Source organism: Octopus bimaculoides, chromosome 1 (genome assembly GCF_046866305.1).
Source record: "Octopus bimaculoides isolate indiv1 chromosome 1, ASM4686630v1, whole genome shotgun sequence".
Lineage (NCBI taxonomy): Eukaryota > Metazoa > Mollusca > Cephalopoda > Octopoda > Octopodidae > Octopus > Octopus bimaculoides.
Window position 1 is genome coordinate 99,321,893 of NC_142928.1, and position 22,500 is coordinate 99,344,392.

Below are 22,500 nucleotides of genomic sequence, written 5' to 3' on the forward strand. Positions count from 1 at the left end.
ACATGCAAGAGATAACAGTTAAGTCTCCTTCAAGTAACAGCCTACAATCTTAAACTAGTAAAACAAAGGAGGCAAGATATACTGGATATTTTTATTTTCAATCTAGTGTGTCTGAAAATAAAAGACACGATGGCCATAGTTGAAAGACATTGATCGTAGGTCTGTCTACACAATCAGACTAAACAAAAGTCTGAAAAAAAAAAAAAAACTATAAAATTAACAATAAAACAAAAAAGTAGCAAGTTTGAAATTTCAGAAAATTGCCTATTTGAATATCTATAGATAAAGCACTTTAAATAAAACAACGAAGTTAAAAATTAAACTTTCTAATTTTGGCACAAGGCCAGCAATTTTGTGTTGGAGGATTACATCAACCCCAGTACTTGAGTAATACTTGTTTTGTTGACCCCCAAATGTTGAGAGGCAAAGTCAACCTTGGTGGCATTTGATCTCAGAAAGTAATTCCAAAACAAACGTCCTGTTTCTGTTTTTTTTTTCTTAAACTTGTTTCAGTCATTAGACTGTGGCCTTGCTGGAGTACTGTTTGAAGAATTGTTAGTTAAATATATCGACCCCAGTACTAATAGTCATTTTTTAAAGCCTGGCACTTATTCTATCGGTCTCCTTTGCCGGAATGCTAAGTTACTGGGATGTAAACACACCACAGCCAGTTGTCAAGCAGTGGGGGCCAAATACAAACAAACAATATAGATATATATGCATGTATATATGACAAGCTACTTTCAGTTTTCGTCTACCAAATCCACTCACAAGGCTACAGTACAAGACACTTGCCCAAGGTGCCATGCAGTAGAACTGAACCCTGAACCATGTGATTGGGAAGGTTCTTAAGCATTTTTCCAGTATGTTAATGACTCTATCAGCTCATCACCCTAACAATAATAACGAACATGGTTTCTAATTTTGACACACAGCATACTTCAGTGGTACTTATTGCCCCTGGGAGGGCAAAAAAAGTTTGATCACAGTGAGATTTGATTGACAAACATAAAGTGATGCATCTAAAAACCATGACTTTTTGTTTGTTATTGTTATCTTTCACTTGTTTCAGTCATTAAGAATATACTACCTAGGTTCACTACCAATGAAATTATAATAAGTATTAGTGTGTACATTTGTACGAAGCCCTTTATTCAGGCAATGTTCATTCCTTATATGTGTATAAAACACACTGTGTGTGTGTGTGTGTGTGTGTGTGTGTGTGTGTGTGTGTGTGTGTGTGTGTGTGTGTGTGTGTGTGTGTGTGTGTGTGTGTGTGTGTGTGTGTGTGTGTGTGTGTGTGTGTGTGTGTGTGTGTAGATGCAGGCATGACTGTGTGGCTAACAAATTTGTTTCACTACCAAGTGATTTTGGATTCAACCCCACCTTGGGCAAGTTTCTTTTATTTTCACCCCAGGCTGGCCAATGCCTTGCTTGTGAGCTTGGCTGATTGAAACTGTACAAAACCCCAATTTGTGTGGGTGGGTTGGGGGGGGGCTCTCCATGGTTGTTTGTATTTGTACTTCTCCTTTTGGAGCTACAGGAGGTGATATGGTGTCATTTCCTTGCATTTTCGAAGATGTGTGGAATAAGAATATCTCTTACTCGAAAAACAGGTAAGGGGTAGCAACAGAATGGGCATCAGTCAGTAAAAAGAATTCTTCAATAATTTCAGCTAACCCATGCTTGCATGGGATAATGGAAGTAAAAACAAATGAATGGACAGACAACCAGATATAGATATGGCTTCTGCATTCCCTCTGTGGCTGGTGAGATCAGCAGTCACCATATTTTCCAGCATACACTCAAACTTTTTAGGCAAAAATTTACAGTCAACAAAAGTAGGTTGACTTATACAGCGAAACAACTTTGGAAGATCAAAAAGTCCCTTTGAAATGCAGCAGGATTTGGAAAGGCAGTGACAATGCTTGAATGTTTACACTATGTACTACATCAGTTTGTATACCGAAAAATACAGTAATGATTCTTTTGAACAACCGAAAATTGACAGATACCAGAAAAATATGGTAAAGGAAGAATTCCAGAGCACTGATGTTCAGAAGATGAAGGATTGGAGAGAGAAAACATAAATGACAACGGAGGGAGAGATGAGTGAGCTGGGTGGGCCTTAGTGAAAGTGGTACAAGACTGGTCAGTTCCAAAGAGCAGAGGCTACAATAATAAGGAATGATAATGTAGAGAAAGCATACAGCATGTTAGCAGGCCAAAACTAAAGAGTTGGCACCTTCACAGCAATCAGCTGGCCTACAGGGAATGGGCATTAAAATGTTTGTATGTGTAGAAAACACATGTTTGTATGTGTAGCAACACTGATCCAATTGTGGGAGCAGTGTTCAATTGCAGGGTTTCACCTGAGCTTTGTACAGGATCGTTACTTGAAGTACAGTGTTGAAAAATGTCTTTGCATGGTTACTGGTTGAACAGCAGTGATGTTTGTTTATGTTCCCCAACTCGGCACTTCAATGAGACAAAACTATTAGAAACAAAGGTTGGCATCAGGAAGTCTTGCAGAACCCATGCTAGCATCAGGAAGTTTTATACAACCCATACTAGCATGGAATAAGTTGACAAAAAAAAAAAAAAAAGGACAAACTATATCAATGACAGATTCTCTTGTCATAGACAACAGATGAGAATCCTACACTTTCTTGCTGAACAACCTGCACAGATGATTTGTTTATAGTGATCAAATGTTTCAAATGTTTGTGCTGCACATTAGCTCACTCTCTTCTGGAAATTGATATTGCCTGCACTGGTGCATGGTGTGCCACAAGTCAGATATCAAAGTAATTGCAGAGCAATGCGAAATGAAATGTTTTGCTCAAGAGCACAATACATTGCCCAGCCCAAGAATTGAAACCACAATCTTGCAAAATTCTCCAAAATTCCAAGCTACAGGAGGTGATATGGTGTCATTTCCTTGCATTTTCGAAGAAGTGTGGAATAAGAATATCTCTTACTTGAAAAACAGGTATGGGTTAGCAACAGAATGGGCATCTGGTAGTAAAAAGAACTCTTCAATAATTTCAGCTAACCCATGCTTGCATGGGATAATGGAAGTAAAAACAAATAAATGGACAGACAGACAGATACAGATATAGCTTCTGCAGGCCCTCTGTGGCTGGTGAGATCATCAGTCACCATATCTTCCAGCATATAAGTCAAACTTTTTAGGCAAAAATTTACAGTCAACAAAAGTAGGTTGACTTATACAGCAAGATGACTTTGGAGGACCAAAAAGTCCATGTAAAATGAAACGTTTTGCTCAAGAGCACAATACGCTGCCCAGTCCAAGAATTGAAACCACAATCTTGCAATCATGAATGAAACACCTGAACCACTAGGCCATGCACTCTCATATTTTATAGCCACATATCAACTTCTCCAAGCTTTGGAGCAAACTATCACCAATCAACATGCACTGTGTTATTATATCAACCAGACTATTAGATATTGTTCCACACTGCTGGTAAGAATGTACTTCCTTGCATTGTTGTAGCCTTCAAATGATTTCAACCCACTGGCTAAGCAGGCAGGCCAACATTCTCCATGAACAGAATACTGGTCTGTCACAAGGTTACTCGTTTGCAGCTGAGTGGACTGAAGTAACATGAAATGGAGTGTTTTGCTCAAGAACACAATATCCAGCCAGTCTGGGAGTCAAGACCATGACCTTGAAATCATGAGTGCAACGCTCTAACCACTAGGCCATGCAGCCTCACATAAAAACTAATATGATTGTAAAACATAAGACATACAAAGAGAGAAGCAACTTACCCGTAAGCCAATTAATGTGTGCTGATATCTTTGAAAAGCATTTTTGTACATGTCAGACTGAAGTTCTTCATTGATTGAAAAAATTTGTGCTTGAAAGCCATCTTGTCGTCCTACAGCAATGTCTTTCTATAGACAAAACAAAGAGAAAGTATGATGTGATTACACTGGGTAACAAAATTTGTATTTTTTTTTTGTCTTCGGTCAGTAAGTGTTATTTCCTATTTGCTTCTATCTAGAAATCAAAGGAAATCACTACTATTCTCTTCACACTTTGTTTATGTGACCTGGACCTCAATGTTTTGAAACTGACCTATTTTCCATTACATTTCAGACAGATTCAGTGTCGAGTTGCTGAAGCAGAAATATTGTTATAGCAATATTCAGCTCAATACCACAGATTTGCTTGTCATTTGCTTTACCTTAACCCAGTGTTTCTCAACCGGGGTCCCCTGGAACCCTGGGGTTCCACGAGAAAGAGTGAGATAAGCTAATGCTAATTTCATGATCATAATATTACTATACAAGCACAACATATTATTGGTATTGTAATATAGACATCATCTTGTCTAACCTATTACGTTATCAAAAACATATAACAACCATTGGGGATATGTGTATATATATATATATATATATATATATATGATATTTACCACATGAACTATGATGAAAAAAATGAGAAAGATATGGTATTATCATTTTTTTTGTGCAGGGATTCCTTGAGACATGTCATTTATTTTAAGGGTTACGCAAAGGTAAAAAGGTTGAGAAATACTGCCTTGACCACTTGAGCATGTCCTTTAGTGGCTGACAATATGTACATCTCTTATCACGAGCAAGAGTAATGGGGATCATCATAGCCATGTGTTGAGAAGGATTCTTTAGGGTTTGAGTACATGTAACAAAAGCAAAGTCTGAAGCAAATATTAACCATTTTTAATACGTTCTGAGAGTAAGCAAATAGGAAATAACAGTTGCTAAGCAAATACAAACATTGTGTTATGCAGTGTTATTATTCTAGATCATATATGAAGGAAACCAAAGTTCTACAACTAACAAAGAATCATAGCCAATGCTAGAGCAGAAAAACACTCTCTCACAATAAATAGTGTATCAATATTGTTGTAATACTCTATATAACATATATCATATGCAGTAGCCCCATATTAAACTTCATATTAAAACAATTCGTTCATTCACAAAAGTACATATCTCTCCATCTGGAGAAACCTATTCTCTTGATCCCATTTAGCACTATTTGTTTGGTGCCAGCCATTATTTTGAGTATTTGCTCTACTTGCCACACTAGGCCTGTGAGATGGCAAGAGCTTTTTAGGCACTTGGGTAGAATTTGACCCTAAAGGTATAGAACCGGAACAAATACCACAAGGTATCTGATCTGATATTCTTATAGTTATAACAATCCACCACTCAGGATAGGTATTTCTTTTATTCTTTTACTTGTTTCGGTCACTTGACTGTGGCTATGCTGGAGCACGGCCTTCAGTCGAGCAAATCAACCCCAGGACTTATTCTTTGTAAGCCTAGTACTTATTCTATCAGTCTCTGGCTGAACTGCTAAGTTATGGGGATGTAAACACACTAACATCAGTGTCAAGCGATGGGGGGAGGAAGACAAAGACAGACACACAAATACACACACACACATATATATATATATATATATATATATATATATATATATATATATATGACATGCTTTTTTCAGTTTCCGTCTACCAAATCTACTCACAAGGATCTGGTTGGCTCGAGGCTACAGTAGAAGACACTTACCCAAAGTGCCATGCAGTGGGACTGAACCTGGAACTGTGTGGTTGGGAAGCAAGCTTCTTACCACATAGCCACTCCTGAGCCTACTTTATTATCAAGCTCGAAAGGATGACAGGCAAAGTTGAACCTGGCAGCATTTGAACTCAGAGAGTACAGCAAGTCAGAACTAATACCACAACACATTCAATCAAATGCTCTAATAAATCTGCCAATTCACTGCCTAATATAATATTACATTCAACATAGTACTTTATCAAATGTCTCATACAATATATATTTCTTTATTGCCCACAGGGGGCTAAATATAGAGGGGACAAACAAGGACAGACAAAGGGATTAAGTCGATTACATTGACCCCAGTGCATAACTGGTACTTATTTAAAAATCGACCGTGAAAGGATGAAAGACAAAGTCGACTTCGGCGGAATTTGAACTCAGAACGTAATGGCAGATGAAATACCGCTAAACATTTTGCCCAGCGTGCTAACGATTCTGCCAGCTCGCTGCCCTTGTCTCATACAATATTACATTCAATATAGTATTATAATGAATGTTTGATGCAACATTGGTTTCAAATTTCGGTACAACGCCAGCAATTTCAGGGTGGGTATAAATCAATTACATTAACTCCAATATTCAACTGGTTCTTATTTTATTGACCTTGAAAGAATGAAAGGAAAAGTCAACCACAGCAGAATTTGAACTCAGAACATAAAGATGGACAAAGTGACGCTAAGCATTTTGCCCAGCATGTTAACAATTCTGCCAGCACATTGCCTTTGTCTAATGCAATATTACATTCCATATAGTATTATATTGAATACCTAATACAAGATTATATATTCAATATAGTACTATATTGAATGCCTAATACGGTACCACATTCAACACAGTTCTATATCAAAAGCTATTAAATATCCAAAGCAGCATATTACAACAAACACAGTGCATTATAACCAAAGTAACTCCACAACCAACACATCACAACATACAACTAAAAGAAGCCATCAACTAACCTCCCTGTCAAGTTTTTCCTGTTTCTTCTTCAATGAGCGAAGCTGTTCAGCCAAACTGCTGTCACCATAATCACCGAGTTTCTTCTTAAGATTTTCTACTTTCTTTTGCAATTCCTCAATGTCTTTCTCTTTCTCACGTAACAGAAGAGTATCATCAAGTTCCCGCTTCCTCACCTGATGCAAACCGAAAGAAAAAAAAAAAAAAAAAAAAAAAAAAGAAACAGTTGAAATGTTCACAAGCAGCAAGTTTTAAAAATAAAAATCATAAGAAGTCTGTAGCAAATTATAATATAAAAATAAGGGTTACTCTTGCAAACATGCAACAAAATTATAAGCACAAGCATGGCTGTGTGATAAGAAGCTTGCTTCCTAATCACATGGCTCCAGGTTCAGTCCTACAGCATGGCACCTTGGACAAGTGTCTTCTACTATAGCCTTGGGCCGACCAAAGCCCTGTGAGTGGATTTGGTAGGTAGAACCTCAAAGAACTGAAAGATGCCTGTTATATGTGTGTGTGTGTGTGTGTGTGTGTCTTTGTGTCTGTGTTTGCTCCTCTGCCATCGCTTGACAACCAATGTTGGTGTGTTTATGTTTCCATAACTTAGTGGTTCAGCAAAAGGAACCAATAGAACAATTACTAGGCTTACAAAGAATAAGTCTTGGGGTTGATTTCTTTGACTAAAAACCCTTTAAGGTAGTGCTCCAGCATGGCTGCAGTCAAATGACTGAAACAAGTAAAAGAATAAAAGAATATAGCCCCGAACCAACCAAAGCCTTGTGAATGGATTTGATAGACAGAAACTGAAAGAAGCCATGCTGCATACACCTACAAATGCACACATATATAGTTGTATATGTGTGTGAGTGTGTACATGGCAGGGTGACTGTACATCTATGTGTGCATGTGAGATAATGTCTCCTTGTCTTGATATTACATGATAGCTGTAAATGAGCATAGACTGTGGCCTTCATTTCCATGTTTTTTTATAAAAAACATTTATGGTATGGTCATGGAAAAATATTACTTTACATGTCAAAAAGAGAAGATTAATAATGAGAAGGGCATCTGCCTCAATGAATCCCATCTGATCCATGCAAGCATGGAGGAGGAGGAGGAGGAGGAGGATGAAGAAGATATTATTATTCCATCGACTTATCCATTCCTCCAAAATTTCAGGCCTTGTGCTTATAGTAGAAAGGAGGAGGAGGAGCAGGATCGCCGCCACCGTTGCAACAAGCTGGCAGAATCATTAGCACACCAGGCAAAATGCTTTGCGTCATTTCACTCCTTTTTACATTTTGAGTTCAAATTCTGCTGAGGCCGACTTTGCCTTTCATCATTTCAGGGTCATTGAAATAAATACCAGTGAAACACTGAGGGTCGATGTAATCAACTCGTCCCCTCCCGCCAAATTGCTGCACTTGTGACAAAATTTGAAACCATTATTATTATTTCCAAGTTTTTCTTCCCCAACAGCAATGCACTATCATGATTTTCTAAAGCTGTTTTCCCATTCTAGCATCAGCTGGATAGATTTGAAGTACAGCATATTGCAATTTGCTTCAATCCAGTGTTATTTCTTCTGTAAGGCAAGAAGCAACCTGACTTAGATGCCTCTTCTTTTGCTATGGGAACTGATCAATATCAGCAGCCAGCATTTTGTCTTCCATCAACACCACACATAACTGTCTTATTTCAACTTTCCCATGGCAGTATAGCATGATGGCTTTCATAAGTTTCACCGCATGCACATTGCTGGGGTAAATAATTTTAGAATTTGATGATCTTCCAGTCACTAACCACTTAATTAACAGATGTGCAGGAAGTGGAAAAATATATGTGTGTGTGTGTGTGTGTGTGTGCGTGCGCAGGTAAGTCAATCATCAAATCTCACAATGTCGCTATGTATATGCAAACAGGGTTCATTAGCTGCAGTGGGGACACATGCACAATCATTCAACCTGCTAAAAACAGCAGCCAAATTTGCCCCAAATCCCACCTTGCCGTCTTAAATATAAAACACTACATTGAACAATGTAGTTCATGACTCACAAAGGGACAGGATGATTATACCTGGAATCTTTGCTTAATCAGAGCTGAGTAAAACCTAAATAACAACAACAAACACAACTCATAAGTACAAGGTGTGGCCATGTGGTAAGAAGCTTGCTTCCCAATCACATGGTTCCAGGTTTAGTCCACTGCGTGGAACCTTGGGCAAGTGTCTTCTACTATATCTTCAGGCTGACCAAAGCCCTATGAATCATCATCATCATCATCATCATCATCGTTTAACGTCCGCTTTCCATGCTAGCATGGGTTGGACGATTTGACTGAGGACTGGTGAAACCGGATGGCAACAGCAGGCTCCAGTCTAATTTGGTAGAGTTTCTACAGCTGGATGCCCTTCCTAACGCCAACCACTCAGAGAGTGTAGTGGGTGCTTTTACGTGTCACCCGCACGAAAACGGCCACGCTCGAACTGGTGTCTTTTATGTACCACCCGCACAAGCCAGTCCAGGGGCACTGGCAACGATCTCGCTCGAAAATCCTACGGGAGCCAGTCAAGTGGTACTGGCAACGGCCATGCTCAAAATGGTGCATCTCATGTGCCACCCACACAAGAACCAGTCCAGGGGCACTGGCAACGATCTTACTTGGCTTGCCGGGTCTTCTCACGCACAGCACATTTCCAAAGGTCTCGGTCAGTAGTCATCGCCTAGGTGAGGCCCAATGTTTGAAGGTCTTGCCTCACCACCTCAGCCCAGGTCTTCCTGGGCCTACCTCTTCCACGGGTTCCCTCAACTGTTAGGGAGTGGCACTTTTTCACGCAGCTATCCTCATTCATTCTCACCACATGTCCAAACCAGCGTAATCATCTCTCTTGCACACCACTACTGACGCTTCTTATGTTCAGCTTTTCTCTCAAGATACTTACACTCTGACGGGTATGCACATTTACATTACACGTCCAGCGGAGCATACTGGCCTCATTCCTTGCGAGCCTACGCATGTCCTCAGCAGTCACAGCTCATGTTTCACTGCCATGTAGCATGGCTGTTCGTACACATGCGTCATACAGTCTGCATTTTACCCTGAGTGAGAGTCCCTTTGTCGCCAGCAGAGGTAAGAGCTCCCTAAACTTGGCCCAGGCTATTCTTATTCTAGCAGTTACACTTTCAGCGCACCCACCCCCACTACTAACTTGGTCACCCAGATAGCGGAAGCTATCAACTACCTCTAGTTTTTCTCCCTGGAATGAGATAGAAGTTGTTTCCTGTTTGTTTACAGTCTTGAATTCCTCTGTGATCGCCTGGAGGACTATGATAAATAGGAGGGGGCTGAGGACGGAACCTTGGTGGACTCCTACGTCTACCCGGAATTCATTACTGTACTCATTTCCAACCTTCTCCTTACTGACAGCATCTCTGTACATGGCTCGCACAGCTCTCACTAACCATTCTTCTATCCCAAGTTTCCTCATTGACCACCAGATAAGGGATCGGGGGACCCTGTCAAAGGCTTTCTCCATGTCAACGAAGGCCAGGTACAGAGGTTTATCCTTGGCTAGATATTTCTCCTGCAGCTGTCTCACTAGAAATATGGCATCAGTGGTGCTTTTACCTGGCACAAACCCAAACTGCATCTCATCTAAATTGATTTGCTCCCTAATTAGTTGGGCTATGACCCTCTCCATAACTTTCATAACCTGATCTAACAGCTTGATGCCTCTGTAATTATTAGTGTCTAAAGCGTCACCTTTACCTTTGTAGCAGTTTACTATGGTGCTGCTACACCAGTCATTGGGTATGACTCCTTCGTGTATCACCTGGTTCGTAATACGGGTGACTAGGCTGTAGCCAACACTGCCAGATATTTTGAGCATCTCTGCAGTGATTCCTGATGGGCCGGGGGCTTTCCCTGTCTTCATACTCTTAATTGCTTTATCTACCCTGGTACTGTCAACTCAGATAGCTGGTCCCTCTGTTAGGTCGACATACGGCAGGCTCTATTTCTCCCATTCATTCTCTTTATTAAGCAATCTATCGTAGTGGCATCTCCAGACCTCTTTCTTTGCAGCCTCATTTAGTGCAAGCGTACCATCATCCATGCAAACACATTTCTCTCCTACAACATCACTATTCTCTCTCCTACACTGTCTTGCAACACGAAATACCTCGAGTCTTTGGTCCTCACGGCGCAGAACATTGGCAAATCTTTTCTTATCTGCTTCCCCTCTGGCTAAATAAACCTGTCGCCTAGCCTCCCTTCTGGCAGATTGGTACAATTCCCTGCTACCACCGTTCTTCCAGTCCTTCCAAGCCTGTTTCTTTTGTCTAATAGCCCTGTCTACATCCTTGTTCCACCACCACGTTACTCTGGGTTGAGAGGGGACTTTACACCAGCCACAGATCTGGTCTGTGGCTCTCAACAGGTTGTCCCGCAGAAATCTCCAATTGTCTTCCACGTTGTATGATGCTATATCCCTCTCTATTTCGTCAAATGCTTCAAGTAACTTGTCTCTAAATCTCTGTCCATTTGCAGGGTCTTTAAGTTTCCATACCCTTCTCCCCCAGGCCGGTCTACTTCTGGGCACCCATATTGCCTTGATCTCGAAGTCGCTAACTACTAATCTGTGTTGGGGTGTACATTCTTCGCCAGGGAGGGTTTTGGCATTTATAAGCCTCCCTCTTTCTCTAGTTCTGGCGAGGATGTAGTCGATTTGGCTAGAGTGTCTGCCGGATTGGTAGGTGACTAGGTGACAGGCAGGTTTCCTGAAGTTGGTATTGCAAACCATAAGATCGGTTGCATCACAGAACTCCAGCAGTCTGGTTCCCTCCTCGTTGCGGGAACCGAAGCCATAGCCTCCATGTATGCCATGGAAGCCTCCAGCACGACGTCCGACATGACCATTGAAGTCACCAGCCACAAAGAGAAGGTCTCTGTCTCTTGTCGATGAGGTAGTTTGCAAGAGGGTGTCATAGAATTGGTCTTTCAGCCCATCCGGGAGCCCCGGTTGAGGGGCATAGGCTGAGATGACAGTAGCTAGCCTATGATGAAGCACTAGTCTAATCTTAAGTACTCTGTCACATACTCTAACTACCTCGATTACCTTATCAACCCATTTCTCTGCTAGGAGTATTCCTACGCCCCCGACTCCGTCAGTGTTCCCTGCCCAGAAAAACTTGTACCTGTGTTCTTTGCCTGTGAGGAACCTCGCAGAACCTCCTCTCCATCTTACTTCTTGGATGCAGCACAGATCTACGCGTCGCCGTTCAAGCATCTCAACAATCTCACCAGACCTACCTTTCAGCATGCCGACGTTGAGAGTGCCAATCCTGACAGTGTGGGAGGAGTGGGTGTCAGAGGAGTGGATGTCAGAGGAGTGGGCCCGTGTGACCCTGGGATGGGGGTAAGCAGTGTCGTGAACCTGAAAAGAAAGCTTGCATTTGGCAGAGTTCATAGACAAAAACAATACCTACAACCTTCATATACTACCCAATCTTTATGCGCTATAAGGTCGATAAGAGGGGGGGTATAAGGTCACAAGCAGTGTTCGCGGAAGATGATCTAAAAAGACTTCCGGTACTGGTGGAGGAGGTGGGAGGGCGGGCGTACCGCTGGCTAATGGAGCTTCGTCGTGGGTTCTATTAGCATAGAGATTCCAGTACGAAATGGTGGTGGAGTGGGAAAGCGAGCTGGTTATATGTTTGGGATTCGCGCGCGAGTCGAAGAGGAAATGGTGGAAGAAGTGGTGATTCAGAGAGAGAGAGAGAGAGAATACAATAGGGAGGGAGAGGGAGGGGGAGATATATATATTTATATATGTATGTATAAGTATATATCTGTGTGTGTGTGTGTGTGTGTGTGTGTCTGTCTGTTTCTGTGTTTGTCTCTCCACACCCCCACTGCTTGACAACAAATATTGGTGAGCTTACATCCCTGTAAGAGAATAAGTACCAGACTTAAAAAAGATAAGTCCTGAGATAGATTTGCTCAACTAAAACCCTTCAAGGTAGTGCCCCAGCATGGCTGCAGTGTCTTAGTTTCTGTGTTTGTCTCCCCACCCGACCACTACTTGACAACAAATGTTGGTGAGTTTATGTCCCCATAACCTAGAAGTTCAGTAAAAGAGACCAAAAGAATAAGTACCAGGCTTAAAAAAGATAAGTCCTGGGATTGATTTATTCGACTCAAACCCTTCAAGGCAGTGCCCCAGCATGGTGGCAGTTTAATGACTGAAACAAGTAAAAAATAAAAGATAAAAATTAGTAAAAAATTTCCAAAATAACTACCTTCTCTTTTGACAACTCTTTCCTAATTTTAGACACATTGTTTTGTAATTGGTTTCTTTTATTGGTGATCAGCTCAACTTTGTCATTCAGACACTTACATCTCTCCTGCTTCTCTTCCAGAAGTGCAGCCTTACCGGATTTCTCATAACTAAATACAAACAAATAACAAAATAAAAGATGTTTAGGGATTGATTTCTAAACTAAGCAAGAGAGTATTGTACAAGAAAAGTGAACCTATGAGTGGAATTAATGGGTTTGCTAATGACAATAGCAGAACAAATTTTTTCAACTAGGAGCTAAAAGCATGCATCAGAATTGGTTTGCTAAGAAATTACCTCTTGATCAAGGTTCTGCACCACAGTTTAGTTATTATTTAGTTATTAACTGGGATGATAATGATCTGTGACGCTGTTTTACATTTCTCATTGGCTAACTTGAACCTAAAGAAGTAAAGTACTGAACAAGACACTATAAAATCGGCTTGTTATAACCACCAACCTATTTCTGTTATGAATAAGGTGGTTACAGTCCAATTTGTCAATCAGCTTCTTCTTCTGCCGCATCAAACACACACATATTAAATACACTGATTATAAAGCAAACTGAGGATGATCGCAGATGAACAGATATTGATCATAGTGTCACTGGATTAGAGCTGATGTATGCCTTTCTAGTGTGACGTATGTAACAATTAGAAATACAAATTATGAAATAGCTAAGCTGTAAATCTTGAACAGCAAAAGCCCATCATGAGTTCAATTCCTGGCAAAGCATTGTGCCCTTGAGCAAGACACTTTATTTCACACTGCTCCAGGCCACTCAGCTGGCAAAAATGAATGGTATCTGTATTTCAAAGGGCCAGCTTTGTCACATTCTGTGTCACACTGAATCTCCCTGAGAACTATATTATGGGTGCACGTGTCTGTGTAGTACTCAGGCACTTGCATGTTAATTTCACAAGCAGGTTATTCCATTCACTGGATCAACTGGAACCCTTATCATCATTACTGACGGAATGTCATAAAATCTTGAACATTTACAAGAATAGTTTTAATTCATTTTTCACAGAAAAATTTGACTACCCAAGCAAATATTGAGCAAAAAAAAAATATTTTTACAGGTAATGTAATTTACTTTCATCTCTCCTTTCTTTCATTTAGATTAGGGTTCGTCAATGAAAGTTAGTAGTCAACATAATAAGCACCAGTTAGCTATATACTGGGTTTAAATCAACTGCCTATAATGTCTCCCTGCACATTGCTAGATCTTGCAACAAAGTTAACTCAATATTATTCCATTGGAAGTCCTGTTTAAGCAACAGACAAAATTCCCTGCAGTATTTAGTTATATCTCATAATACCTTGAATTCAGATGTCAATTTTATTGATTATATGGCTAATTCTTGGACTTTGTCAATGATAGAAATTATTATTATATAATATAATATATACATTAAGCGTGGCCGTTGCCAGTACCGCCAGACTGGCCCTCGTGCCGGTGGCACGTAAAAGCACCCACTACACTCTCGGAGTGGTTGGCATTAGGAAGGGCATCCAGCTGTAGAAACTCTGCCAAATCAGATTGGAGCCTGGTGTAGCCATCTGGTTTCACCAGTCCTCAGTCAAATCATCCAACCCATGCTAGCATGGAAAGCGGACGTTAAACGATGATGATGATGATGTACACTGAATGCTTTTTAAAGAGGATTTAAAAAGTTTGATGTACATGACACCACACAAAATACCTTTTTTCACCTGCAAATATTAACTGCGAATTTATTTCAATGTCTCTAGAGCAGCATAAAAAGCCTCATGGTATTTATTAACATTGACCTTGAAAGTTCAAAAAATGCTTATGAGTTTCCAAGGCAAAAATGTCAGTTGCCACAGTTTTCTTTTACTTGGTGCAACATGTGTGACAAAAATGTATGTGACATTTTCAAGACAAATATTTTCTATACCTTCCAAATAGTGTAGATCTCAAATTGTTTCACTACCAATATCTGGTTGAAAACGAACCATTTCAACACACCTTTACAAGTACATAGACATATAGTGATTTTTCAAGGCACTCTAAAAGTTTTTGAAAACCTCTTTTGGTTTAACTTTCATGGAAAAAGTCCATCTGAGCCACACAACACAGAGTCCTGGACTGTAGAACAAACAAGACATTCAAGTAATAACAAGTCAACAGGCAACAAAGTGATGCTTCTGAAAAAAAACAACAGACCACAATGTAAACTTACTTGAGAATAATTGACATATAGTTTTTTAACTGAAGGACACCCTTCTGTTGGATTTCTTCAGCCTAAAAGAAGCAAGTAAACAAAATATATGCAAAAATAAATTACAAAATAGACAAAAACAAAAAAAATTCTAAAATTTTGAAATCATTGTAAATTGTACTGTTTTAAATTTTGTTTTATTTCAAAACTTCTACATTTAATTTTTTTGAAAATTTTCTTTAGAAGTATTTATTTAGAAATATTGGCATCAAATTTTGGCAGAAGGCCAGCAGTTTTGCGGGAGGAACCAAGTTGATTAAACTGACCCCAGTGCTCAACTGGTGCTTATTTCATCGACTCCAAAAGGATGAAAGGCAAAATCAACCTCAGTGAAATTTGAACTTGGAATGTAAAGATGGATGAAATGCTGCTAAGCATTTTGCCCAGCATGCTAACAAGTCAGCCAGCTCGACACCTTTCTTTTCAATGAAATATTGCCAAGCATTATGCCATATTATAAGTGTCCTCAGAATCTGAGAAATCTAGACTATCAACGCTAACAGAGTCCACTTCCACTGCTAATGAAGAAAACCAACACAGTAAAGTAAACAGAACATAACCGTACAGTCATACAACACTATAAAACATACTGAAACAGACTTGCTGTATATCACACAACATGATCAAACTTTCACACTTCAACTAAAACACCAATCCTTAACAAAACAGTCAGGTCAAGTCACAACTTCTAATGTCCAACAAGAATGACTTACTCTTACTAGTTTTTGTTTGATATAAACAATGGCGTGAAATTTCAATGTTTCAAAAATTATTTGCCAGAATCATGTCTCTAAAGACTTACCTGCTTTCTTCTTTTCTCAAGTTTGTCTTCTTTGCGTGTGGTTACAGAATCCTTTTCATCAACTAACTTGTCTATGCTAGCCTTTGGTAAAAATAAAAAATTAATATTGATATCTTAGGCATAAGTCAACATATTTCAGGGAAGCATATAGTATTTTGTATTTAATTATCACTTATTAGTGAGGCCCATAGAAATTCTGCATTTTATTATTCTTTCACTTAGGTCTTCAATTTCCTTCCATAGTTAAGCTTGTTTAACCCTTTTAGTATTCAGATTACTGTTTCAAACATCATTTTAAATTAATCGTGCATTATTTCATAGCTTGGAGATTTTGATGATGTGACTGTTTATTTTTAAAATGACTCAGTAGGGTCGATGTGAAAGGCTAGATATGACCAGTTTGAAGATAAAACAGGTAGAATATTTTGGCCGGATATGGCTGGTTTAAATGCTTAAGGGTTAAAGCATAACACTCAAACTGGTTTCATTATGATAAAGATGTTGATTATATTCTACCATCCACAACACTTGTCATCATTTATGTTTGTTATCATACTGGCATGGAATAGATGAATCATCATAGTTCAAACCAGCTCTTATTTGGAGTTACTGCCTTCCTAAGCTGGTAGAACACATTTTGTTCATGTTTCCCTTTTGGCATAGTTTCTACAGCTGGATGCCCTTCCCAACACCAATGATATTAGAGTATACTAGTGTCTTTTATCATGACACTAACTCTAGAGAAGTTGTTAAGTCATTCAAATGCCACCCACTTTATAGTGTACTTGCTGCATTTTATAGGGCACCAATACTAGAGAGGTTGTTTTGTCTCACTTTTACATCAGTGGTTCCCAAACTTTTCTGGCTGCTGCCCCCTTGGCACTCTGGGTCACATTCCTAACCCCTTCCCTACCACAAACACAGACCACTTTCAGCAGCAAATTCAAACTAGCTGTATTTCACAAATAAATCTTAACCTAATCAACCCATTATTTTGTTGCTGTTTTTACATCCACTGTCCCCTTTTGGCCACCCCATTATTGACCCTCTTTTCTTCAATGCCCCCACCTCTGGATCCCCCCCCCCATCCAGGGAGGCAGTACTACCTACTTTGGGAACCACTGCTCTATATAATCTCAGTTCTTTTCAAAACAAACATGACTGAGAGTGTGGTTAGAAGAAAAGTGATGACTCAGATGATGAAGAGGAAAGAGCATGAAATCACAGTGTGATAAGAGAAACAGACTAATGGGATGATGAAAGAGAGGGCAAAGGACAGTGATAACTACACACTGGTTGCTGGTAAAAAGTTAAACAGAAAAACAACAAGAGTAGCTCAATTAGACTCAAATAAAAGTGTATCATAGTAAGGTAATGGTAAGAGTAGATGTCAACTAAGAGTCACATGGCAAAGGGAAGGCAGTTAGAAGTACAGAGTGACAAAAGAGAGGTGTTGACAAGGAGCAGATCCAATGCCATCCCTTGTTACACTGGTACCATAATGAGTAGCCTTGTGACAGACTGGTATTCTGTTCATGGAGAATGTTGGCCTGCCTGCTTAGCCAGTGGGTTGGTACCATTTGAAGGCTATAACAATGCAAGGAAGTGCTTTCTGACCAGCAGTGTGGAACAATATCTAATAGTCTGGTTGATATAATAACACAGTGCATGTTGATTGGTGATAGTTTGCTCCAAAGCGTGGAGAAGTTGATGTGTGGCTATAAAATATATGAGAGTGCATGGCCTAGTGGTTCAGGTGTTTCATTCACGATTGCAAGATTGTGGTTTCAATTCTTGGACTGGGCAGTGTATTGTGATCTTGAGCAAAACATTTCATTTTACATGGACTTTTTGGCCAAGGTGGGATTGAATCCAAAATCACTTGGTAGTGAAACAAATTTATTAGCCACACAGTCATGCCTGCATCTACAAACACAGAATGTGTGTTTTATACACATATAAAGAATGAACATTGTCTGAATAAAGGGCTTCGTACAAATGTACACACTAATACTTATTATAATTTCATTGGTAGTGAACCTAGGTAGTATATTCTTAGTTTATCTAAGTGAAATATTTAATTACTGAGCATGTACAATGATTCAGTAAGTAGTCGGTGCGATGACTTTATGGGAAGAATATGTATATAGGCATGGGCATGGCTGTGTGGTAAGAAGTTTGCTTCTCAACCACATGGTTCCAGGTTCAATCCTAAATTTTGGGATGAGAAGTTGGGAATGGTGGGAGAGAGTGATAATGATGACAGTGAAGACTATAGAGTGTGAGAGGGTAATGGATATGACAGGAGATGGAGAAATAAGAGTATTAACAGGAGTGGGTAGACTTATCTATCACTCAGTCATGTGAACCTTGGATGCCTTCAACCAGGCCTACTATATTACAAGCATTTAGATAGCTCTCAAATCTAAGGATAAACTATAAGTCATGACTTTTTAACCTCCTTTTCACATACAAGTCCCAGACATTCTACCAAGAGGTAAGTGGCATAGCCCTTCCTCCTTTGACTATACAATATAAAAAAAAAAAGCAATAAAAACATTTACCTGTAGAGGTTTCGATTCTTCTTTGAGTTTCTGAAAGATTTAAAAACAAAAATATAGAATCAGCCCACATGTCATTACAAACACACACACACACACACGTTGTCAACCCTATTCACATCCATATGCATACCAAACCAAAAAAGGAACTTAAAATCCAAGTTATGCCAATGAAGATACAGATTCAAATAAATTTTATATGCATTCATTCATTCATTTATCTGTACTAGCATGGGTTCTTCTTTATCTTTTTTACTTGCTTCAGTAATTGGACTGTGGCCATGCTGGGGCACTACCACGAAATGTTTAACCCGTTAGCATTCAGATTACTCATTCAAGTGTAATGCTTATTTATTCACATGATTTAAGAGGAAAACTGGGTGTAAGAGGCATCAAGTGTGTGTAAGAGAGAAGACTGCATTGGTTTGGTCATGTGATGCGTATGGATGACGACAGCTACGTAAAGAAGTGTCGAGCTCTAATTGTCAAACTAAGTAAAAACGCTGTCTTCCAAACATACAGGCTTGTCCTTTCAGGTGGCAGTGCCTCTTAAAAAGCACTCATGCCAGTGGAATGTAGAGGCACCCAGCACACTCTGTTAAGTAGCTGGCATTAGGAAGAGCATCCAGCCATAGAAAACATGTCACAACAGACATTTGGAGTCTGGACAGCTCCCTGCTAGCCAGCTCCATGTCAAAACATCCAACCTATGCTAGCATGGAGAGTGGCCGTTAAACGATGATGAAGATGACTGCTTTAAATTAATCATGCATTATCTTGTAGCTTCGAGATTTCAGTGATGTGATTGTGTATTTTTAGAATTGCATTGTAGGGTAGGTGTGATAGACTGGATCTGGTTAGTTTGAATATAAATCAGGAAAAATATTTGGGCTGGATATGGCCATTTTAAATACTTAAGGGTTAATTGAACAAATCAACTTCCTCCCATTCCAAGTATCAAACATGGGTTGCCTGGGTGAAAGGCAGGAATCCTGACCACAAACTAATATATTACTGAGGTGTGGCTAATAGGCTCAGGCATGATTATGTAATAAGAAGTTTGCTTCCTAACTATGTGGACTTGAATTCAGTCCCACTGCACAGCACCTTGAGCAAGTGACTTTCACTATAACCCTGGGCCACCCAAGTCTTGCAAGTGGATTTGGTAGACAGAAACTGAAAAAAGTTCATCGTGTGTGTGTATGTGTTTGTCCCTCATCAACACTTGATAACTGGTATTGCTTTGTTTCCATCCCCATTATTTAGGAGTTTAGTGAAAAGAAACTGATAGAATAAGAACCAGGCTTAAAAATAAGTACTAGAGTCAATTTGTTCTACTAAACCCTTACAGGTGGTGCCCCAGTATGGTTGCAGTCCAAAGACTGAAACAAGTAAAAGAGAAACGATATTGTTTTATAACCAGATAGCATTCCTGTTGCTCAAATTTGCTTCCTTTTCAAATAAAGGATCTTTCATTCTACCTGTTTCGAACGCACAAAGCCAGCACATGATTGGCTAACATGAGAAATAACAAAAATATCACCATTTGTAACTCACTGATTTTCAGAGAAGCATAAACGTAACCAAACAAACAGAACCTTTCCACACACACATCATCATCGTTTAACGTCCGCTTTCTATGCTAGCATGGGTTGGACGATTTGACTGAGGACTGGTGAACCAGATGACTACACCAGGCTCCAATCTGATTTGGCAGAGTTTCTACAGCTGGATGCCCTTCCTAACGCCAACCACATATATATATATATGTTCTAGGTTAGTTTCCCATGCAAGCATGGGTTAAGTGTATGAGGGGTTGCTGAAAAGTTCCTGGTTATGGGCAAAAGGAAATACAGGAAGATCAGTTAATTATGACTTTATTCAACATATTCTTCTCTCAGATTCATGCACTCATAGCAGCAGTCCTTCAGGTTTGGCCTCCAGGTTTTGCGATACCCTTAAAACCAGGAACTTTTCAGCACCCCATTGTGTATGTATGTGTACACACACACACACACACAAGGGGGTGCTGAAAAATTCCTGGCTTTGGGTAAAAGAAAATACAGGAGGATCAGTTATTTTTTTCTCAGATTCACACATTTATTGCAGTAATCCTTCAGTTTTTCTAAGCCCTGTAAAAGAGATTGGAAGGTTGGGCCTCCAACCAGGCCTTTTGTGATACCCTTAAAGCTAGGGACTTTTCAGCACCCCTTCATATATATCACTGAGGCTCTGTTTTACAGGTAAATGCCTTTTTATCACTAAAGCTAATTTCTGTTTCATGTAATAGACCTCATATTTCACATGTCTTTGAAAGTAAGTGAGTGAAAAATTTGTTAACCATAGTAATAACAACCACGTAGTGATGACTTACAGAACACAAATATAAACACACATAGGGTAAAAGGTAAAGGGTAACATACATATGCACACTCACACACACACACACACACACAATGGGTTTCTTTCAGTTCATATTCAACAAATTCACTGAGAAGGTATCGGTTCGCTTGGAGCTATGATAGAAGATACCTGCTCAAATCCAGTGGTGTGCATTCTCCACTGTTGCTTGGATATCACACATGACAGTAGTTGCTTTATGAGTTAGGCCTAGCAACAACAATCGCCTCACACAGACACAACAAAAAACTGAAAAACTTGGATAAGCAACAGAGTAATTTCCCTCCCTTTATTTTTCTTTCTCTCACTTCATCTCTGTCACACACACACACAGGTCTGTTCAGTGAAATGATCTACCTTTATAGAAGCCTTATGAGTCACGTTTTGATTATGTAAATCAGCCTTGTTCTCCTCAAGCTTTATCTTCTCTTGAAGGTTCTTTTCAATCTGCAGTTTCTCTGAATTTAATGAATTAACCCGACTGTGCAGCTCGTTCACTTTATCAGAATAATTGCTAAGTTTTTGTCGTTGATGCTCAAGTTCATGATTAGTGGAACGCCTGGCCAAAGAAAGAGGTGAAGTGCAACATATTATTTATACATTCTGACAAAAATTTTTTGTTTAGTTTATCATTTATCTCTTTTTTCTTTTTAATCTTTTACTTGTTTAAGTCATTAGACTGTGGCCATGCTGGGGCACTGCCTTGAAGACTCTTTTAACTGAACAAATCAACCCCCGCCAAGGATTATTTTCTTAAAAAGTTTGATACTTATTCTATCAGTCTCTTTTGCCAAACTGCTAAGTTACAGGGAAAAAAACTCACTAACACTGGTTGTCAAGTGATGGTGGGAGGCAAGCATAGACACACACACACACACGTGTGTGTATTTATATATATATATATTTTTTTACACACACACACGTGTGTCGTTGTTTAACGTCCGCTTTCCATGCTAGCATGGGTGGACGATTTGACTGAGGACTGGTGAAACCAGATGGCTACACCAGGCTCCAATCTGATTTGGCAGAGTTTCTACAGCTGGATGCTCTTCCTAACGCCAACCACTCAGAGTGTGTGTATTTATATAATCGCTGACCAAACACCATTCAATTTTTTTTCTCCGTGTTTTTCTCCTTGTTTTCTCCGTATTCTTTCTGTTGAAGAGCGTAGCTCGAAACGTTAAAGACTTTCTGTATTCCCAAGCGTCAAACTAATACATCCTTTTGTTGTTTACACCACCTGTCCTCGTCTTGTTTTTTTTCGTACATTCTCCCATATATATATATATATATATATATATATATATATATGACAGGTTCATTTTGGTTTCCATCTATCAAATTCTCTCACAAGGCTTTGGTTGGTGCGAGGCTATAGTAGAAGACACTTGGCAAAGGTGCCATGCAGTGGAATTGAACCCAGAACCGTGTGGTTGGGAAGTAAGCTTCTTACCACAGAGCCACACCTGTGCCTATAGTTGTCAAGGATATTTGAATAAAAGCCAGAATATTTTAGAATTTTAAAATCTAAAAATGACATTAGTTTTGCTA

At 39.5% G+C, this 22,500-nt stretch overlaps 1 protein-coding gene across 10 annotated transcripts in view; it reads right to left on the reverse strand.

Moving 5' to 3' along the window:
- LOC106876178 (DNA repair protein RAD50) overlaps positions 1-22,500 on the reverse strand; it is a 91,660-nt gene that overhangs the window by 9,665 nt on the left and 59,495 nt on the right. For all 10 annotated transcript variants that reach the window (XM_014924609.3, XM_014924614.3, XM_089354567.1 and 7 more), the window contains 7 exons: positions 21,307-21,508; positions 18,553-18,582; positions 15,989-16,069; positions 15,148-15,209; positions 12,903-13,050; positions 6,606-6,779; positions 3,799-3,924 (listed from right to left, as the gene is read on the reverse strand). In XM_014924609.3, coding sequence (XP_014780095.2) covers positions 3,799-3,924; positions 6,606-6,779; positions 12,903-13,050; positions 15,148-15,209; positions 15,989-16,069; positions 18,553-18,582; positions 21,307-21,508 — 823 coding nt within the window. The remainder of the gene's footprint in view (positions 1-3,798; positions 3,925-6,605; positions 6,780-12,902; positions 13,051-15,147; positions 15,210-15,988; positions 16,070-18,552; positions 18,583-21,306; positions 21,509-22,500) is intronic.